Source organism: Phalaenopsis equestris, unplaced genomic scaffold (genome assembly GCF_001263595.1).
Source record: "Phalaenopsis equestris unplaced genomic scaffold, ASM126359v1 Scaffold220620, whole genome shotgun sequence".
Lineage (NCBI taxonomy): Eukaryota > Viridiplantae > Streptophyta > Magnoliopsida > Asparagales > Orchidaceae > Phalaenopsis > Phalaenopsis equestris.
Window position 1 is genome coordinate 80,757 of NW_018238888.1, and position 21,786 is coordinate 102,542.

The following is a 21,786-nucleotide window of genomic DNA, read 5'->3' on the forward strand; positions in this document are numbered from 1 at the left end:
ACAACAGAGGCCGAATACATCGCTGTGACTGAAGCAATCAAGGAAGCTATGTGGCTAAAGGGCATGACTGAAGAGCTTGGGATACATCAGAAGGTGATAACTGTGTTTTGCGACAACCAAAGCACCATTCACCTAACCAGAAATCAGGTATTTCGTGAAAGATCCAAGCATATAGATATAAAACTTCATTTTGTGAGGGATGTCGTTGTCAAGGGTTCAATAGTAGTGGAAAATATACCTACTGAAGAAAATCCTGCTGATATGCTCACCAAGGTGCTACCGACAAATAAGTTCAGACACTGTCTGGACTTAGTAAACTTCACCAAGGGCTGAGGCCCTCTCAGGGGCCAGGTGGAGGGAATCTTTACTTCGAAGCTTCTCAATTGAGGGTCGAGGTGGAGAATTGTTATTTTGACCCCCAATTAATGAACTAAGGTAAAAGGGCAATTTTGTAATGTAGCACCGCCACCTACCACATCTCTACCTACCGCTCACCTACTGGCCACCTACCTCCCACCTACCTCCCACCCACCACTCTCTTGCTTCTATAAATAGAGAGGGTGTGAGGCTTAGGAGAGCAAGGGAGAAGAGATCTTAAGCTACCACAAAGGAGGAGAGAATAACTATAGAGTTAGAGGAGGAGAGAATCTTGAGGTCTTGTATCAAGGTGTCGCTTGAGAGGGAGGCCATAGAAAAAAGATGAGGGCTCATCTCTATGTATAAGCTATGTATTCTCCATTTCTTTTGCCTTAGTGAAATATTTGATTGATTCCCTCCCGTTGACGTAGATCCAGTTAGATCGAACCACGTAAACGATCTGTGTTTGCTTGTGTTCTTTTTTGTCTCATTTCTATGTCAGGAAATACATATCTCACAACAGTTATTATATTATTATTTATTTATTATTATTGTTGATATTATCTTTTTATGATTTTTTGGGTTATTATATTTATTAATTTTTTGTTGTAACTATTATTATCATTATTATGATTATTAATTTATACATATATGTTTTTGTATGACTTAACTTATTATTATTATATTACTTTTTATTTTTTTTACTTATATTTATCCGAGGATTTGAGTTTTAATTAAAGATAAGTATAATTTGATTTTTTTGAATACTAAATTAAGTGAATTATAATTTGTGCGTAATGTGAATTATAATGTGTGTGTGTATGAGGTGTATGTATGTGTGATAGTTCTAGTGTATGCAATTTGTAATGTGTGTGTATAGTGCTTTAAATTCGTAAGTATAAGTGGTATTCTTAAGGAATCTCTAATCGTTATAGGAACTCGACTTGAGTTTCAATATGTTGGTTACAATCGACTCAACCAAAAGTTGAGGATTTGAAACCACACATGTGAGTCTACAATGATTCAAGAAGCAGTTTGAGCTTCTAAGTAGGTGTGGGTTCCAATAATAGTCTCTAGGATGGTCGGTAAGAAATTCTAAGGCTAGATCTTAGGATCTAGGAAAAAAATATCTCGTTAAAAATGAGGTCAACAAGGTTGTAGTTATTCATGTAGGTCATGACAGTGAGTTATGATGACATCCATAGGCTGTGGAAGTTAGAGTCGGGAGTTGCAAGAGTATTAAGCCACCTAGGCTGTGGCGGTGAATTGTGATGACGTTCGCAGGCAACATGAGTTGGAGTCAAGAGATGCACGAGAAGGAAGTCATGTATGTCATAGTTGGTCGCGTAGGCCGAAGTGGTGAGTTATGATAACGTTCGTGAGAGTTGCACGAGATGTGGATTGCGTAGGTCATAATGGTGAAAGGAATTAACGTTCGTAGACTGTGGGCAGCAGAGTCGGGAGTTGCATAAGCTGTGGACCGCATAGGTCAAAGTTGGTCACCTAGGTTATGACAGTTAGTATTGATGACGTTCGTAGACCGTGAGGGCCGAAGTTGGGAGTTACATGAGGTGCGAAAAACATTGGTTGTAGTTGGGTAAGGCAAGCTGTAGTGGTGAGCTGCAATGATATTTGTAGGTTGTGGGGGATGAAGTCAAATGTTGCACAAGTAGTAAGTCTTCCAGGTCGTTGTTGGTTAGGTAGGGTGAAGCAGCGAGCTATGATGACGCTCCGTTGCAGGGGGATGAAGTTGGGAGCTACATGAGTTGTGGACCGCATAGGTCGTGGTTAGTTACATGGGTCGTAATGGTGAGTAATGATGACTTCAGTAGGGCACAAGGGTCAGAGTTTAGAGTTGCATGAGATATGAACCACACATGACATAGTTGGTCATGTGGGTTATAGTTTTGAGCGGTGACGACTTCAGTAGGTTGCATGGGTCAAAGTCTTGAGCTGCATGAGTTATGGACAGCGTTGGGTTGTAGTGGTGGGCTGTGTTGAAGTTCGCAGGACATGGGCGCCGAATATAGAAGCTGTAAAGAGCAAGTGACGGTCGATGACGGTTGACAGTGGTCGACAGGTAGTGGTTGGAGTTAGCTAATAGCTATGGCGACTAGAGTTTGTTAAAGAATAGAGTTGGCGAGTGGCGTTTGATGAAATTAGCGAGAAGTGGTAACCAGAGTTGGTTAGAGGCACCAATTGGAGCTAGATGGAGGCAGCGGTGGTCAGAGTTGTCAAAGGCGGAGATGGCTGACGACATTAGTCGGAGTTAACAATGGTGATTAACGGAGCAGTGGTCGACGGTGGTTAACAACTACATGAGTAGCAGGTGTTCGTCGAATCGTTGATAAATGGTCCTGAACTTCAGATCCCTCTTCCGTAGACCTTGACCTTCCTCTTGCTTAAGGTATAATCCCCTTACTGAGGGGTGGGTTTCTATTTATAGTCTCAATTACAAATAAGAAAGTAATCTAAATTACTAGTAGTTCAGAGATATCCCCTTAATCAAACAGTGTTTGATGGACATTTGAGGGTCTTAATGAAATCAAAATTGAACACTTTGGCTAGTTGGTTCGTCTCACCTTGAAACTTGATTCAACTATAAGCACGTCAGTTTCAAAAAAATATTTTGATCCTTCAATTATGCATTAAAAACTCTCAAAAGTGATTTATTGGGTTGATCCATGCATAATTTTACTTATGTTGAACTAATTTTTATATCATTAGATCCGTCTAATATTGCAAAAATTATAGTTTTAAATGCTTTTTAATCAAAATTTGTATGTTTAAACATTGCATAGAGATCAATGCCACTTGCTCCGAGATTCATGTAAGATGAAGGACTTTTGTTAGTGAAGTATCACTTGCCCCATTATTTTTTTGGCGGGACCAACCTCGTTGCCCGAAAATATCAAAATCCTACAAGCTTGAATTTTTGTAATTGCGCGCACACACACTACATAAATACAAATTTGATATTAATATAAAACATACAAGACACAACACATACACATACATAAAGCAAATGTGCAGCTCAGTTAGCTCTACACTCTTCCTCTCTTCTCTACGGTTTAAAGTTTGAATTTCGAGCTCTGTATATATAATGCACATTTTTGCTGCTTAAGTCAACCAATTGGGCGTGGGTCGGGTTGGCTCGCATGCATGGTGGCCCTTCAGGTCGAGTTGGCAAGTCATGCAACGAACTGGAGATCAAACCTTTTCGAGTAAGCAAGCCACATGCTCGAGGCGACGGGGCCTGCACGCCGTGCTTCAAAGGATCATGATCCGCCACATCAACAATCCGTGGAGGGTCAGATCTAACGATTGTGATAATGCAGTGGATCCAACGACTGTGATGAGGCGGTGTTCGTCGAATCGTCGATGCATCCATACTAAAGATTTTTATATTATCTACTCATATTTCAAATCTATAAATTCTGAAAATATTCTTTAATATCAACCTGTATGAAATTCAAATAGATATACAGATATATAAAAATATCTAAACATTACTTAAAGAAGTAAAAAAAAAAATAAAGTTCATATATAAATGCATACAAATATATAAATTCACGAAAGCAAAACAGCAAATCTCCCACCAAAAACCCCAAGCGAATCATGGCTACTTTCTCTTCTCCAAGCGAATCACGGCTAATGGAAGAAAAGGAGCAACGCGATACTCTGGAAGAAGAACCAGACACAATAGTTGAAGAAGGAGAAGAAGAAGAAGAGCGGGAGAAATCGAATTCCTTAAACGGGGCATCAACAGAGAGCTTGTCCGATGCGCATCCGTGGCCGGTGTTTAGATTTGACATCCCTCCGCGGAGGACATACCACTTCGCCCAACAGTTCCGGAGCGGTTCTAATCCTCAAAACTTCCTCAAAAGCGTCAAATGGTCCCCTGATGGCTCGTCTTTTCTCACCAGTTCAGACGATCGGTCCCTCCGCTTGTTCTACTTGTGAGCTCTCCCGTACCTCGTCATTATTATATTTATTTAGAAATCTGACATTCTTGGCTGTGTTCATTATTGTCGCTCGACATGCCAGGCCCGAAGACGCCTACTTCAATCCTGGAAAGCTGGAAGAATGTCAAATTTCTCAAGGTTTGTTGAGAATCTGGATTCGTGATTTCTTTTTTGTGGTGGATTTATTGCATAAATTTTGATCTAAGCCAAGGCTCGTGAAGTTATTCATTCTAATGGGCATTTACCATGTCAGATTCGTATTCTTCAGCTCTCGCAGTGAATGAGGCAGAGATGGTGTATGATTACTGTTGGTACCCTTACACGTCTATGTTGGGTATGTCAACATTATTCCATTACCATTACCGCTGTTCTGATGCAAGTTATGTTAGTCCTGGCTGATATCGGACCTTTCTGCTCATGTTTAGATCCTACCACCTGTGTTTTTGTTAGCACAACAAGAGACCATCCTATTCATCTCTGGGATGCCATTTCTGGTGAGGTAGCTAACAACCATTCAATTTTGAGACTTTATCATGAAGCATTGTTTTTGAATGCTTCGGTGCTGATTGTGTTTTTGCTGGTTTCTTTAGCTTCGAGGCACTTATCGAGCATATGATGCCATGGATGAAATAACTGCAGCACTTTCAGTTTCTTTCAACACATCGGGAGCTAAGTATGAAAGATTTCCTTTTCTTAGACCTTTAATCTTTGAAGTTGAGAATTCCATATATGGTCATGATTTTATTATTTTTGCCATGCTTGCAACACATGGATTGTGACTCTTTCTGCAAGCATGTCATTGAATTGGTTGCCCAACCCAATTGTTCATCGGTTGCTTTGGATGCTTCCAAAGAGTATTACCTGGCAGCTAGCTTGGAAGGCTGCTGGTTTGAAGCACTGCCTTTCTTTGATGCATGCATTTTTTGGCATGCACCAAAGAAAGGATTTTTTTTGTAGAATTTTTGCAGGATATGATAAACACACAATGAATATTTTTCTTGCTGTTCTATTGAAAAAACCTTTTTTTGTAGAATTTTTGCAGGATATGATAAACACATCAGAGTGTTCGATGTACATCGGCCTGGTCGGGATTTTGAGCAATATTCTTTGGCTAAAGGAGATGCCGGACCACTGGGTACCTGACTATTCACTTGCATGCTATGTTTTTTTTGTTTTTTGGTTTAAACATTTCATATATGCCTATATATGCATCAATATGAACCCTATTTGAGTTCCCCATTCCTGGTAGCTGAAACAAAGGCCAACATATTTGTTTCGTAATCATCCATGTGTTGAAATTTGTGATTCAACCATAGAACATGACGTTTTATCTTTGAAATGCACTGTGGCTGCTCTTTTAAATATGCTCCACTTACTTGCATGGATTGGCGGAACCATACATAAAGGAGAGGGGCAGTGAAATCAAGAATTAAGGGTTGGCGAGATTTAAGTTTAAAATTTTCATCTCCTTGAACAAAATTTAAAACTATTATAAATATTATTATTGAATTTGAAATAAAGTTAATGTTTAATTCTTATTTAGTATTTAATTTTAAAGGGTAAAATTTTCAGTGTGTTATATGATATTAAAGAGTTTAGTAAAAATGTAGGGGTGGCAAGTGCCTCCCCCGGCCACCCACTGGTTCCGCCACTACGTGTGTTTCATCGTCTGTATATATTTTCTCATCATCCTTCAACAAAATTATGAAAACATGCAAGGTTTGACTAGTTTGTTGTTGACTGAAAGGATAAATTTCACGTAACAAATAATTTAAATACTTTAAGACCATTTATTCCACTAATGGATGGATAATTAATCTTAATCTGTCACCATTGTTTTGTGCACGTAGGTATTGTATCATCAATTGCATTTTCTCCCATCAATAATGGGATGCTCGCAGCCGGCTCTTATTGCCAGACTACTGCAGTATATGTTGAGTCCAACATGGAACTTTTATATGTTTTGCATGGACAAATGGGTGGAGTCACACAGGTTAGTTCAATGAAATGCCCCTGATTTTTCGTTGAATTTGAACTAGACAACTTTCTTATCGTAGTTGATCACTTTGTTCGCTTGTAGGTCCAGTTTTCCAAAGACGGGAACTATATATATACTGGAGGACGGAAGGTAATCAAGAACTAAACTCCTTTATACGCAATGGGTTTTTATTTTTCTCTTCCATTGATATTTAAGCACTCGTAAACAAACGAAATCAAAATTTAATGAAATTAAGGAATTTTCTTCCCAAACTTGACTTTTGTATTGATTTGTGGCCGCTTTTATAACAACATATTTTGCATTTATGTTGGACAACATGTCCCCATTTCAATGGATATTATTTTGATATACTTGATCATGTTTATTTGTTGCTAGTTTCCTTTCTTCTGGACGATTCTGATTTTCACTCTATAAAGCTTAAATTTTAATCATTGCCGGTGTCTTCAATGGCGAGTCATTGTTGACTGGGTAACTATTATATTTAAAGAAAGAACTGGGGCGTATTTGTAGGTACTTGACTTAACATTGTGCATGATAGGAGGCATGAGTATGGTAGGGGCTTATTTGTAAGCAACCTAAACCCTATACGAGGCATATGATGACCTATTTAATAATCCAAATTTAAACATCATATATTAGAGCTGAAGAGATATTTTCCTTAACTGTCTCAAGAAATTTGCGAGCTAAGAAAGGCATTTTAATACACATATAAGGAAATTCTACATCTTATATGCACAATGTTTCATTGTCGTGTTCAAAACTTCTTGTGAACACAAACTTTAATAGTTATTTACTTGTTATAGCTGGAATAACACGCTTGATCGAGGGAGTTGCTTGACTTTACATTTTATATTACTCACCTTATGCAATATCTTTTGTATTCTATTCTACCACCTTTGGTTTGAAATGATTTTAGCTTGCGGATGCTGGCTTGAAGCCTTAGCAACACTGTATTGAGTTTTAAAAGGCATTTCTACAAGGCTCAGAGACGAGGGAGCCTAATTTTGCATCCAAAATCTCTTCAAAAGCCTACATGTTTATCGGTGATGCATGCTTAATGTTATCTGACTGGAAGAACGAAGTTATAAAGAAGCCAATAGCTCTAAGTTGACTCACGGCCATGGTAGGGCACAAGAATGAGCGCTTAATTTGGTTATGATCACGAGGCGATGTTGAATCTGACTGTTCACTTCCAAGAGTTTATTGGAAAATTTTCACAATTTTGGCATTAGATCATGAAGGGATAGAGATAATGAGTTAGTTAATTGAGAGTCCAATTTCTTGATGAAGATTAATAAGGTTGTTGATATTCATGTCACGCTGTCCTGAATCTTGATAGAGGATCAACTCATGAAGAGTGCACTGGAGAAGATGGATTGCTTATCAGAGGTTTGATGATCAAGGTAAGGAGACAAAAAATCTAGACTGTTGGATGTCACTAAAGCAACCGGATAAGGATGCATTATTGATTTTAAATTTATTTTAGATAAATTTATTTTTTGAATTTTTATTGTTGATAATATTTCTTCTTTTGTGGAGTTCCCTTAAGAATGATAAGGTTGTTTCTTATTTAATGTAGTTTGTTTAGGGGTGAAAATATTCCTCATAAATTGAGCAGTTAGTTTAGAGGATGATAAAAGGTCAATTTTAAATTATATCTTGCTGTTTTTTTCTTATTTAAAGGCCTGATTGCTGCAATAAAATTTAATCCTGTGTTTTTTCCTTTTCTGCTCTCGTATTCCACTCTGTCGCAGGCCCTGCCCGGCTTTCAAAACTTGTTTGCTTGTTTCGCTGCCTCCAGCCATTTTTCAGCTGCTGGCCAGTCTTCGCCACCTGCTGCTGAGTGCTGATGTTGAGGTGAAACAGTAGTCTGTTTTGCCAATTTACAGCAACCCAGTCACGCAGCAGTAATCAGCTTTGCTGTTTTCAGCATGCTGTCCGGTGTAGCGAAAAATAATTTGCAGTGGCAGACATGAAACCAAAAAAGGAAAATACTAAGGCGGATGCTGTCCTGCATAAAGAGGCATTCTGGTCTACAATAAAACGGAGAGCAGTTGCTGTTTACTACTAGAAAGATTAGCTGTCTACAATGAAACGGAGAGCAGTTGCTGTTTACTACTAGAAAGATAGCATAAACTGAGAAGAAACCTCATTCAACAAAGAGTTGAAGATTTCAAGTTTTATATAACTTGATCCCATAACTACCAGGGTTTTGAAGAAAAAGCCTAAACCATTTATGATCCATCCTATAATCTCAATTGTGGGCTTAGTACATAGCATTAAGAGGATAAGATTGGATCAAAGTGTTATAAAAGCATTTGTTCTTGATACATGGTTTAAATAGGAAGTGTGTATATCAGGAGAATATCTTATTGTTCTAGATTCACATTGAAAGACAATACATTTACGAAATAAGGAAACAATATTTGAGAACAAATCTTCTCCTGATCTACAGCCAATCAAGTGTCTAGATTTATAGAATAAATATTGATGGTGTTGGAGTAGATGTAAATGTAATTCACTACTATCACATCAAATCCTAGTGCTTTCATGCTCCACTGACAAATGCGCATCAGGAAAATGTTGGCAATATGGAAGACAATGGGTAGAATGACGATGAGGATATCACCATGCTGAATGAATGATGGATTCAGCCTTTTAAAGTGGAAAACATAATGAAAACTGCATTGGTGGGATGATCGATCAGGAGAAACTCGATGCTTGAGTTGATCAAATGGTGTTTGCTTGGTTTCAAGTAAGTCACTGCTTTGGCTTATTGAAACTTACATTAGAAAGATAATGGCCCTCAGGAAATAATCAGGTGCAGTTTAATCGTCTGATACATTGCGAGTTATACTTGTTGATTGTGCCGATGATTGGTGGAAATTAATATACATGTTGGGGCATAGTTAAGTACAATCTGTGTACGATTACACCATAGAATTCAGGAGAGAACTAGATTTATCCTTGAAGATGCACAAACTTTCATGAGGTTTGACCTTGGGCTTTTCCCCCAAATTCTACTGAACTCTCATCTATCTTATTGTAGACATCAACCATGCCAATATTGTGATACCGGTCATAGGATGAAATTGCCAAGATAAAGCTGAAAGACCTAAGAACTATGTGAAATGGGGTTTTCTTTGTCCAAAGTAAAACATGGAAAAAAAGGACCTTTGATGACTATTCTTTCTTTAGAATCAATGTTTTTGAGAAGTTTTGTGATTATTGTCAATCAAATTGTATATTAAAGAAAATGCTAGGTATTTCGCCTTGATCTCTTCACCAAAAGATAGACGAAATATTAGAATGAAAGAAAAAGAGTTTTTGTGGTGGACAATTTTGCGTCGATTCCATTAGACAAGGCAAATTCATCACCATCTTTGATGGCAATATGAAAGGATATAACTTATATAATGTTTTCCATTGAGAACACATGAGAGAAGTGCATCTTGAGGATGCATATCAATCAAGAGGAAAATGGCGCTACGTTGATGCCATTAGGTAGAGCAAATTTTTTTTTCTCCAATATTATCACGACCTGGATCGGGGCTTGGAATTAATCAACGTGGAAACAAACGTTTAGACGGTGGAATTAAATTTTTGATTACCTTATCTCTATCATTAACAATTTAATATTCAAATATTCATTGAAACAAACATCAAAGAAAATAATTTAAATAATAAGAATTTTACCTTTGTCGTTGCTAAACTTGCTTTCTGTATACATTTGTTAATCTTCTATTCATTTTATTTAAAAGCTTAAACCTAAAAAAATATTAAACAACATAATAAGTTATTTAAAGATAACATAGGAACAATCACACTTCTAAATTACAGTAACATTAGAAAAATAAAATAATATGCATGATGGTCTTTCATATTTCATTATAGAAAATCTTATAATAATCTAATATATATGTCAATGACATTTATTCAATGAAAATAATTTAAACCTCGACATGCATTAATTTTAAATTTATAATTCAATGTTTAATTTTTAACTTTACTTTCATTTCATGTTTTTAAATGCATAGCTATTTTAGGAGCACCGTCAAAATATAACCTAATATATCACTAACAAATTTTATTTTGTTGACATAGCAATTTGTGTTCTAATTTACACGATTGTCTGAGGTGAAAATGTGCATACTTTCCACTGATCGATATTCTCCCATTGACATAACAATTAGCGATTTAAACATCTTAATTTTCTCGGGTGGTAGGATAACATTTACACATGCGGGTATATCAGTGTTTTTTGCGTCTACCAAAGGGGGTGAACTCCTCTTAGTATGCACTTACAATCATTTATATATACACTACTTCATTATTCATATCATACATTATTTTCTTATACAACATTTTAGCTTTATCTACCGATGAATAAATACAATCTTATTAAATATATAGGTCTTGCAATAAACTGATATGTGTACCTATATTGAAATCTACATATCATGTAGTTATAAAATTTCTTCTTAAGAAAACTATAATGCAACTGTTTAACATCCATATTTTTTGTATCTAACATTATGAAGTATCTGTTGTAATCTAAATCTCATTGGAACATAGCATAAATGAAATCAAGCATACATTTAGAAAAAATGAAAATTAATGAAGTTTAGAAATATAATTACTCAGCTTAGTGTTTCAAATATCCCTTTAAACTTTATGTCCGTCTCCTCAAAAAATCAATCATATAGATCAAACCCAAATTTTCTTAATAGACAAATGAATTTATATATAGTTTATAATTAATTGTCTTAATAATAATGCATTTTCATTAATAAAACATAAGCATATTATCTTATTATTTTATTCATTAAATGTGATATTAGTTCATAGATTTAAACTTCTTTTTATGATTCTTGCTGCCACTTAATTTTAATTTTTTTTTCTTCTATTAAATTTTTTAATTACTCTTTCCTCGGTCAATCGTTCCAATCCAATATTCTAAACTATTTCTTAAAGTTAACATTATCTTAGACTTAATTATTTAATCAACATAAATTAGATGCATAATCAAAATTGTCCTCAATTAATCTTATTGCAATATCTAGAATTCTTTACCATCTGCGTCAAATAATATGACTGGGCGTTCCTCTGAGTCATAAGGCCCAACTTCTTTACCATCTGCGTAAATGCCACCTTCTTACTGCTCCCCTATCGATGATGACACCGCATACATTTTCATTTACCATGCAACGAGTATAGGATATATTGTGGCGAAGCCACTACGGATTCCTCTTATCCTCAACCTATAGGATCCGTTGAACCACAAGTACTTTTTGATATGGTGGCAAATGATACACCTTACTCAGTTCCTCAGCTTTCTCCTCATCGCTAATCTTCTCCATGACGCCCTGCTCGGTAAAAGACACATCTCGACTCCTCGGGCAATTGGAGGCAATGTGCTCAAATCCGTGACATTTAAAATATTTTCTGGCGAAGATTGTAGTAGGCGTGCTATTTTTCTCAGATCTCTTTTCACAGGGGGTGGCTTGATTCTTATCCGAACAAGCTTTCTCAATTAAGTGAGGTGTGCTCTTGCTTGCGTCTCTAACTGTGGGTGGCTGCTTGGCTAGTGGTGATTGCTTGCTTTGCTTCTACTGTCTACCCATTTTCAATGCCAAGGTATTGAGATTTCCAAGTGATGAATAAGGTTGCGGCTGCACCACATTGCTAATAATGGGCTTTAGGCCCTCAGATAATGGGCTATGATATACTCCCCTGACTCGACCAAGTCACATCTTATCTACAATTGATTCAATACTTTGTGAACTCTTCTACTGATAGATCTCTCTGCCACAGGTGATGAAGCCTCAGAAATATATCCTGACGACCATGGGGTGGGAGTTATTTTCTCTGCATCGCTTCATCTTCTCCCACCTGATAATCTTATCATCGTCTTCCCTTTTTCTGTCTCTGTAAGCTCTCCTACCACAAAAAGACTTTTCTTGCCCGTTTAACATGTTTCAGCTAATCAATAAACTCTTCTGGATTCATACTTTCATCAAACTCTGGCAGATCTACTTTGATGCCGAAGTCTTTGTGCCTTCCAAATGATATTTTCTCTCTGAAATTCTCTCTATGTAAGGGATTCAGATATCCCTCTTTGGACCTCCTTTAATACTGGATTCTAAAACATTGCGATCTGTCTTTTTCATCGCTGAAGTTCTTCCTATGGAAGGGATTTAGATCCCTCTCTCTTTCTCCCATCCAACTCTCCAGATCTCAGTCGAGGGTAACCTTCCTTTGGGTTATCTTATCAATCTCCGCCAACCTCTGTTGAAGACGACAGAGCTCTCACCGTATCTTTTTTCGGGTAGGCTTGTACATATATTTTCTAGGTGGGCATTGGTAGGGTTTTGGGATTCATGGAAGTGGAAATATTATTTTTTGGGAGGAAGAAAATTTTTTTGGGCCACGATAAATGCTAGAAAATTCTATGATATGACTAGGTTTAGGCTAGCTTTAATACCAAATGATATCGGAACTAGTTCAAAATAATAAAAACAAAAGCGAGCTTTATTAAGCGAGTTAGGGTTACAAACACGACTCAACGAAAATAAAACACAACAACAGTTCTCGATTAGGGTCGAAAGAGGAGCTAAGGGCAGTTGTGGTGTCGACGATATGGTTGAGTATTAGTAGGGGGAATGTGAGGGTGAAGGTAGCCGATGGTTGGGTGAGAGGGGAAAGGGATAGGAGTCTGATGGTATTGTTTGGGAGAGGATGGACTACTAGTTGGATTGCAGGGAAATGTTGGTAAGGTGCTGGTTGGATGGCCTGGAGGGCGGGACAACAATGACTGTTGCTGACGAAGGGATGACATAGTGCTGGGAGGTAGATGGAGGGTTGGGCGGCAAGGCTGCTGCAGTAAAAGGGGGCAGCAAGATAGCTGGGAGGAGATGGGATGACCAACGACTAAGGGAGGTGAAGGATAAGTGATACAAAGGGAAATAGGAGATGCTAGATAACTACTTTGGAGCATGATACAATCTGAGCATCACCCATCCTCGGATACAACCCTCGCATGGGAAAATAGAGACTTATGCAGAACTTTGAAATAACTCACACAAAATATAACCCTAATTCCGGTAACAAGCATATAAATAGGCTCCCATCAGGCGAGAAACAAGACAACAAAGGAGAAAAGACAAAAAAGGAAAGCAGGATGGGGCTGTCGGCATTGCCGTCCCTTTAAAGTGCCACTCCTACTCGGTCGTTGTAGGAATCGGGATCGACCTCCTTCTAAGTGCTGCTCCCGCTCGGTCCCGTAAGAATCGGGACCCGCCTCCTCAAATTGTGTTCGATCGGTCCTTCTGCCAGCTGGTTCAGTCGGTTGGCCTTAGCCCCACGTCAATGTATGCTTTGTTTCCATAAATTATAAAAATTAATAATCATATGCTAAAAATTTATTCATCTTAGGTTTTATTACTACTATTGCTATGAAGTTTATGTGAGCTTAAGTTTCATGAATATTTTAACTAAGAATAATCAACTTATATCTTTTGATTATTTTAATTTGTTTAGGATTTGAGTTTTTTCTTTATTTTATGGCAGCTTTCTAAGTCAGCTGTGCATCTGCTTTTTGAGCTTATTCGATATATTCAGAAATTCATGCAATTGTATTATAATATTAATTAATGGAGCAATCAATAATTAATAGGTTTAATTCTTATTCTATTCAATTCATCTAGTTTTTTACCCACAATTTCATATATTATACGATATACTTCAAATTTAAATGAATATATTGCGATGAAAACATTAGTTATTTCCTCCCATGCATATTGCTATATTTATTATTTAATTTTGCTGTTGTTTTTTTTTTCCTTTTTTTTCAATGGAAGCTAGCTTTGGAGAGATATTTTGTATGATTTTTAAAGCTTGTTTTAGTGTTTGATCGAGTAAGAAAATAAAGTGGCTTATCAATTGGCAAAAAGTAAATGCTTGCATCTCAAGCCTTTTTAAGAGCTTTTCAAGAAAAAATAAGTGTTTATTAGCATCATTCAATTTTTGAGGGAGTAAAATCTACTCTCATCAATCTTTTAGGCTTTGTTGTATTTTTAATTTTCACTGTTATTACGTGTTGTATGGGTTGTGTTGTAATTGTTTGTGACAGCTCTAGTCATCATGAAATTGTTTAATCACAGTGGAAGAAGGTTTTGTAGAGAATTTGCTAACATTTGTTTAGAGGTGGTGCTCTTGATTATAACAATAGCCAAGGGATTGCTTTCTCTGTGAAGAAGAGATTTTGATGGTTTCTCCGTCGGCTTGTAAGCGAAGGAGTGAACTTGTTGTTGCAAGGATGTGGTGGAATCCTAGCTTGGTTAGGGGATTAGGTGTGAACATAGGCTAGGAAGCATGGATGTTTCAAATACCTATCATGTCCGTTTCAGACCCTTGATGGACAGGACGCATCTTTGATATGCATTGACATGCATCTGATATGCTCAAAATTGCGTTGTAAGCGTTTTATGACAAAATTTGCTCCAAAGTAGATAGATATGGTTTGATACGATCTAAGCATTGCTCGACATTCTACGAAGGCACACACGAGGGATGACTTGAAAAATATCAATACTATTGCAAATTATGTGATAAATGATGATGATTGAATGCTAGTATTTGAGTTTTGTTAACAGATGCTAATTTTCACTTGTGATAAAGCATTTTTTTATCACTACTATTTTTATTGTTTTTTTTTTTGGTGAAGTACATCTATATGATAATTTACTATATCCGGTGATGCCATTAGTAAACAATACTATAATTTACTTATTTTATATTAATAATTTATAAAATATAACATTATATCCATGATTTGTAGTGTTATACTTTTTATAGTTATGTTGTGTTGCCATGGTCATTTTTGTGTCATTGTGTCCATGTATGCGCTTTTTGGGCATAGGTCATTTGGGAGGTCAAACCACATAATTATCACTTTGCCTCAGTTGCTCTGTGGAACTAGATTTATATTCCTTGTATTCGTGTTTGCTTAATTTCTAATGTTTTTGTGTTGATCTTCATATGTTCTTGCTACATGTTGGTATTGTACTAATTTTTTAATAGTTCTCACATCTTATATCATCTTATAATTTTCATTATAATATTTATCTTTGGGCACATTATTTAACGAGTGGTGTTGCTTAGATAAATCAGACAGGCTTGCATAATGAACTCAACTTATATCATTGTGCTACAAATTCACTTACATTGGCCGGAACTTTTACTTGTCACCATCATTTTATCCGTATGTTTTAATTTTACTATTTCTGCGAATAGTTTTGTTGGTGAAATTGAGTTTGTCATTCACAATGTACTTAATAGTAAATTACCTACTTGGCTAGTTTACTTTTTATTCAAAATTATAATGATCTTGTGGGGTGACATATATAGGATCGTATAGGATTACCAATTTGTACTTTCTAATAATAGTGAATACAATCTTATAGATAATGGTTAATCACTTAGTCATTCATTTGTGTAATTGTATATACATTGCGTGTAAGTTTGTTTAAATTTGTAGACTAATTTGTGTATTAATTTAGCTGTTATATTCTTAACTTCAGCCTGGCGTTTCAATTAATATGCTATTCTCTTTTGTTATGTAATTATTTCTTTGGCTTTCTCAGTGTATTTGCTTGCGTGCACAGGATTGGTGGAATTTTATTAAGAAAATATGAAGTACAAAAAATGCATGGTCAATTCATCCCCCTATAATGTGCTTAGCAAACAATATTAAACTTTTTCGGTGTTAGGATATGTGATCTCAGTAAAAACTTTGAATTGTTGTTCTATGTCTAGGGTCCGTAAGTTCTTAGGCTTCTTTTTCTGACTTAATTATTATTATTATTATTGTTTGAGATTTTTTTAACTTTGTTTTGGAATTCTGTTAGGATCCTTACATACTATGTTGGGATATTCGAAATACCATTGGTGTTCTCTACAAGTAATTCCCTGTATTCTTTTATATGTTGGTGAATTTTTTTCCTTTCCACTCATGTTTAAGGTTCTACACTGCGTTCAACTCTTGATTTAGAGCTGCTATGATGTATACATTTATAGAATTGAACTTTTGTTATTTTCATTCCTGTCAACCTTCTATTTTAGTTACTAAATGGCAGTCATTCATGTTAGAAACAGATCTGATTATTGCTTTGATAAGTGATGTATCAGAACCAACTAAAAAGAAAAAAAGAACTAAGCAAAAAAGATTTGTTGGAAAGGAAATCAAGGATAAATGTTTCTTTCTCCATTTTTTAATTAAAAGTTATCTATTTTTATGATTATATTTTGCTAAAAGTTCTGCTTTCAGAGGAGGAAGTGCAGCAATGAAGAAACACTGATATTGGCTAATGATTTTAGAGGCATTCTAACCTGCCTCTTAGGCAATGTTTCTGTTGTATCAACCCACAACCACTAGTCTACTTGATCACGCGGAAGTAATTATTGCCATGTGAAATTGGCCATGCATCCGTTGCATGTTTAAAAACTAGTGGCATTCACATACCGCACACTTCATAATTATTGACACCTGAATTTTGCTTTTTACAATTATACCACCAAATTCATTCAATATCACATAAAAAATCACAATTTTAAGTTCTAAAAATTGAAATACACTTTTTCGTGCATAGATAAGGTGGCATATATATATATGTAAAAAATTAAAGTTTAGGTGTTAGATATGTAAATATAAAAGAATTGAGTCTTATGTATATAAATCTTCCTAAAATCTATTGTCAAATTTTGGTATAGTTTCTTATGTTGTTTGAGCCTTAAATCAGTTCATAGAATGTATGAATTTTATATTAGAAGTCTGTGGCATATTTGCAAAATAAGAAACTCATCATGTTATATATCAGTGTAATGAATGCTTGGTGTCATATATATATCATGATACTTAGCAGAGTTAACAATATTTATCTTGTGATAGTAAAATATAGTAATGCATATTTCGTAGAATTTTCCCCTCATCCAAACATAATATGATTGATGGTTGTGAACAAAATCATATATTATGAATCCGTTTATAGGGTAAGTTGACTTCTCTGATTATCCTTTTTTTATCATGTGGATTCTTAATTATGAATCAGTTTATAGGGTAAGTTGACTTCTCTGATTACCTTTTTTTATCATGTGGATTCTTATCATTTTAGAATCCACTTTCTCGTTGCCTTTTTTGTTAATTCTCCCTAAGATATGCCTTGTTTTAACTGATCCTGTTCCCATATAGTTGGGGTAGGGTTAATGATGAACCTGATCACATCTTTGTCTTTCTTTCTTTTTCTTGCTTTAATATTGAGATAATAGTGTGGGTGACATGCAAGCGCCTAGGTCGAGCGCGGGCGCAACAATTGTCATCCGGGTTCAACTCGATCTAGGCATAATCAAGATCGAGCGGGACTACTAGCGCACGGTTCCCTCGTATTTGGAGCGGGGCCCACTCCTCTTTACTCTATGAGTATTTGTTTGTTATTTTCTGTGTTCTAGGAGAGATTTAGTTTTCAATTTTTTGTTGTTGGCATTGTTCTACTTTGCTAGGGCTGCATCCGAAGACAGGTGGTGCTTCAACTATATGCTGCTTTGAAGTGGGGTGGTTTTCTCCTCTTGTTCTTTCCCTTTCATGCTTCTTCTTGCTTGTTGCCGCACCCTCCATGCTGCTTGTTGCTACACCTTTCCTGCTTTCCCTTGCTGTCGTGAAGCCTCTCTCCACCACATATCATTATTTATTTCCACAACCTCAACCGCAACCCTCCATCCTTGCTCCTTGCCTAAGAGAGTCTTTTTTGTTTGTGTCATTGTTTTCCGATTTTTAAGTGTTTGTTTGCAATCCCATTTGAATGTCATCAATAATAGTTCCATTCCGTTGTGGTTTCTGGTTAACTCTAGTATCATTTGATATCAGATTTAACATAATCGTAGTCTTATTCTAGAGTTTCTAGCTTTCCTACACATCTCCACCCCGAAATTTTTCTTTCCTATGCTCAAATATCCTTTCCACACTCACATATCCAAGCCCAAACCATGTCATCGAAGAGATACATGCCCTCGCCTACCAGGGAAGAGGTACAACGAGAGATCTGTCACCTAGAGTAGAAAACTTGCGGAGATTGATGATGGGACTTTGGGGGAAATTACCCTCGATTCCGATATGGAGAGGTGAAGGAATGAAAGGACAACAATCTGAATCCCTTCCATAGGGAGGATTTCGGTGGTGAGGAAGGCAGATCACGACACTTTGGAATTCATTATCAGAGGAGGCTGAGAGAAGAGATGACATATGGAGGGCAAAGAGATTTTAGAATAAAGGTGGATTTATCATAGTTTGATGGAGGTATAGATCCAGTTGATTTCTTTGAATGATTGCAGTTGTTTGATAAAATTTTTGAAAGTTGTGCTAGAAGACAAGAGGGTGAAGCTTGCGACTATCAAATTGAAAAAAAAACACTTTTTTGTGGTGGAAAAATTGCAAAGGCAAAGAAAGTGAGAAGGAAGTGATAAGATTACTAGATGAGAGAAGAAGAACAAAGAGATGCAGAAAAAATATTTACCACTCCATTATTGTCAAAATATATTTTTGAGGCTCTACCACCTGCAAAAGACTGATCGAGAAACCTATCAGTGGGGAGTTCACGACACAGTTTGACCTGCTGTATATGAAATGTGAGTTGGTTGAACTAGAGGAACATTTCATGACTCGATATCTAGGGGGCTTGAAGCCAGTTAACTCGGAGATGTCCATGCCTCGGTCTTGAAGTTGGAAAGGCAACTGAGGCAAAGCAGATAACCGTCCAAATTTATACAACCACCTATAATTGCAACTATCAACAAGGCCACACCGAGAGGAGTTGGGAAAACCAAACAGGGAAGTGACAAGCTGGTCTGGGTGGAAAGAAACCCGAGAAGGGTAATTCGTCAGTACAATGTTGTCAGGAGATATTTTAGATGCCACAAATACGGACACATTGCCTCCAATTGTGCCATGATCCAAGTTGTTTCATTCACAAAGTTGGGCGTCTTTGATGAAGTGGATGAGGTGGAAGTGGAGGAAGATCTAGAAGAGGAACTCTAACTCCAAGGAGATAAGGGAGAAATGGTAGTCATAAGGAGTGTCCTTCAGATTGAGTCGGAGGTGGATCCATCGTGGGTAAGGCATATTATTTTCTGCACCAAGTGTACCATGAAGAAAATGTGTGTAGTTTGATTATTGATGCTGGGAGCTGTGAGAATGTAGTATCCACCATGATGGTGAAGAAATTGGGGTTGACAACGCAGAAGCATCCTCAATTCTACTTTCTTATCTGGTTGAAAAGGAGAAACAAAATACGCGTGGATCAACAATGTGAGGTTGAGATTTTAATCAGGGATTAGCTACAAAAGTAAGTGTGGTGCGATGTGGTACCTATAAACCTTGCCATATTTAGTTGGGGAGGCCCCAACTGTTCGACCGCAATAAAGAACACTTATTCATCCAAAAAGGTTGGAAGACACATAGTTTGTTTGCTTGTTAAGCACGCGAGAGAAGTGGACATCCAGAGGAGATGATAATTCCAAGATCCACCTTCATGCAGTTGGCATGAGAGGCTCCAGTGGCAATGACTTTGGTCATGTTAAAGGGAACTGGGGAGTTGAGATATCATCACCCATATAGCCACTACTATGTGACTTTTAGGACGTGTTCAGTGGCAGCCTTTCGAGGGATTGCCAACATTGAGAGACATTAAGCATGCCATTGATCTCATACACGGATTAGTGTTGCCAAATCGGTTTGCCTACATATTGAGACCTGTAGAGTACTAAGATTTACGATGATAGGAACATGATCTCGTTGCGAGGGGATTGATCAGGGAGAGTACCAACCCGTATGTTGTCCTTGCCTTGATGGTACCCAAGAAATACAGATCGTTGAGGATTTGCATTGATAGTTAGGCAATCAACATGGTTACTGTCAAATACAGTTTCCCATTCCTTATCTGGAGATCTCTTAGGTCAGTTTCATGGAGCCATTGTTTTTTCCAAGATCGACTTACACAATGAATATCACCGAATCCAGATGAGGCCAGGGGACGAGTGGAAGCCTACTTTCAAAACCCAGGATGGATTATACAAGTGGACAAACATGCCCTTCAGATTGTCTAATGTGTTCAACACGTTCATGAGATTGATAAATCAAGTGTTCATTTATAACACCTAAGGAGGGTCTTCAAGCTTTCACGGTCAAAGCAACTATACACCCAACTAAAGAAGTGTCACTTTCTGACTGCACATATATGCTTTTTGGGCTATATTGTGTTTAGTGCAAACATTCAGATGGATCCCACAAAGATTGAGGCCATTATGAGTTGGGCAGCACCTCAATTTTTTATCGAGTTGAGACAGTTCTTGGGGTTGACATCTTTCCATTGACGATTCATCAGAAGCTTCAACACTATCACCTAACCTTCGAAAAGGGTGAAGGTGATTCGTGCACCAAAGTTGGCATTACCGGACTTCAATCATCTGTTTGAGGTGGAGTGTGACGCCTTGAATGTGGGGATCGGAGCAGTACTGACCTTGGAAGGCCTCCACATATCATTCTTTAGTGAGAAGTTGAATGAGTCATGTAGGAAATATTCGACATACGACAAAGTTCCATGCGATCGTGTGAGCTCTTAATCATTGGAGTCACTATCTACCGATGAGCGATTTCACCTTATTCACATATCATGAGGCTTTGAAGTTCTTCAACTGTAAGAACAAATTGAAGGGCCGACCCACATTCTGAGTGATGTTCTTGGCGTCATTCTGGTTTGTATTTAAGCACAAGGCGGGAAACAAGATCCGAGTAGCAAATGCATTGAGCCACCATCATTTGTTGATCACTTCTATGCGAACTTAAATCATAGCCTTTGAGGTAGTGAATGAGTTCTATAGGACATACAAAGATTTCAAAGGATCTGAGAGTAGTCAGGAGAAGCTTACCGAACAGTATCACGGGGCTGATGATTATCTGTTCCACCAGAATAAGTTATGTATTCTTAGATGGTCGTTGAGAGAGTCTATTATTCAAAAACCATAGTGGAGGACTTGCAAGACACTTTGATAGGGATAAGGCTCTCGCCCTCATGAGATAACACTTTTTTTGGCTTTGACTGGTGAGAGATGTGGACTGGCACGTCAAGCAATGCAGAATTTATTTTGTGTCCAACATTTGAAGGCAAAATGCAAGACTATACACTCCATTAGTATCATCAGATGTCTCATGGGTGGATGTTGGCATGGATTTTGCGGTGGTTCTTCCGAGAACACCTCGGAACAAGGATTTTGTGGTGGTTGTGGTGGATAGATTCTCGATGATGATACATTTTGTACCTTACCACTGGAAGCTGTTGACCTCATTTTTAGTAAGGTCTAGTCTTCCTCTTAGGGTTTAGGATCTAGCCTTAGGGATCTCCCTTCGACTATCTTAGA

General features: G+C 37.1%; 1 protein-coding gene across 5 annotated transcripts in view; it reads left to right on the forward strand.

The window, feature by feature from the left end:
• The first annotated feature begins 3,948 nt into the window (after window positions 1-3,948).
• Window positions 3,949-21,786, forward strand: part of LOC110037535 (telomerase Cajal body protein 1) — a 32,807-nt gene continuing 14,969 nt past the window's right edge. For all 5 annotated transcript variants that reach the window (XM_020742204.1, XM_020742203.1, XM_020742202.1 and 2 more), the window contains exons 1-9: window positions 3,949-4,316; window positions 4,405-4,460; window positions 4,576-4,656; window positions 4,748-4,821; window positions 4,913-4,995; window positions 5,354-5,457; window positions 6,173-6,315; window positions 6,403-6,450; window positions 16,230-16,282. In XM_020742204.1, the coding sequence (XP_020597863.1) occupies window positions 3,976-4,316; window positions 4,405-4,460; window positions 4,576-4,656; window positions 4,748-4,821; window positions 4,913-4,995; window positions 5,354-5,457; window positions 6,173-6,315; window positions 6,403-6,450; window positions 16,230-16,282 (983 nt within the window). In that variant the 5' untranslated portion in view covers window positions 3,949-3,975. The remainder of the gene's footprint in view (window positions 4,317-4,404; window positions 4,461-4,575; window positions 4,657-4,747; window positions 4,822-4,912; window positions 4,996-5,353; window positions 5,458-6,172; window positions 6,316-6,402; window positions 6,451-16,229; window positions 16,283-21,786) is intronic.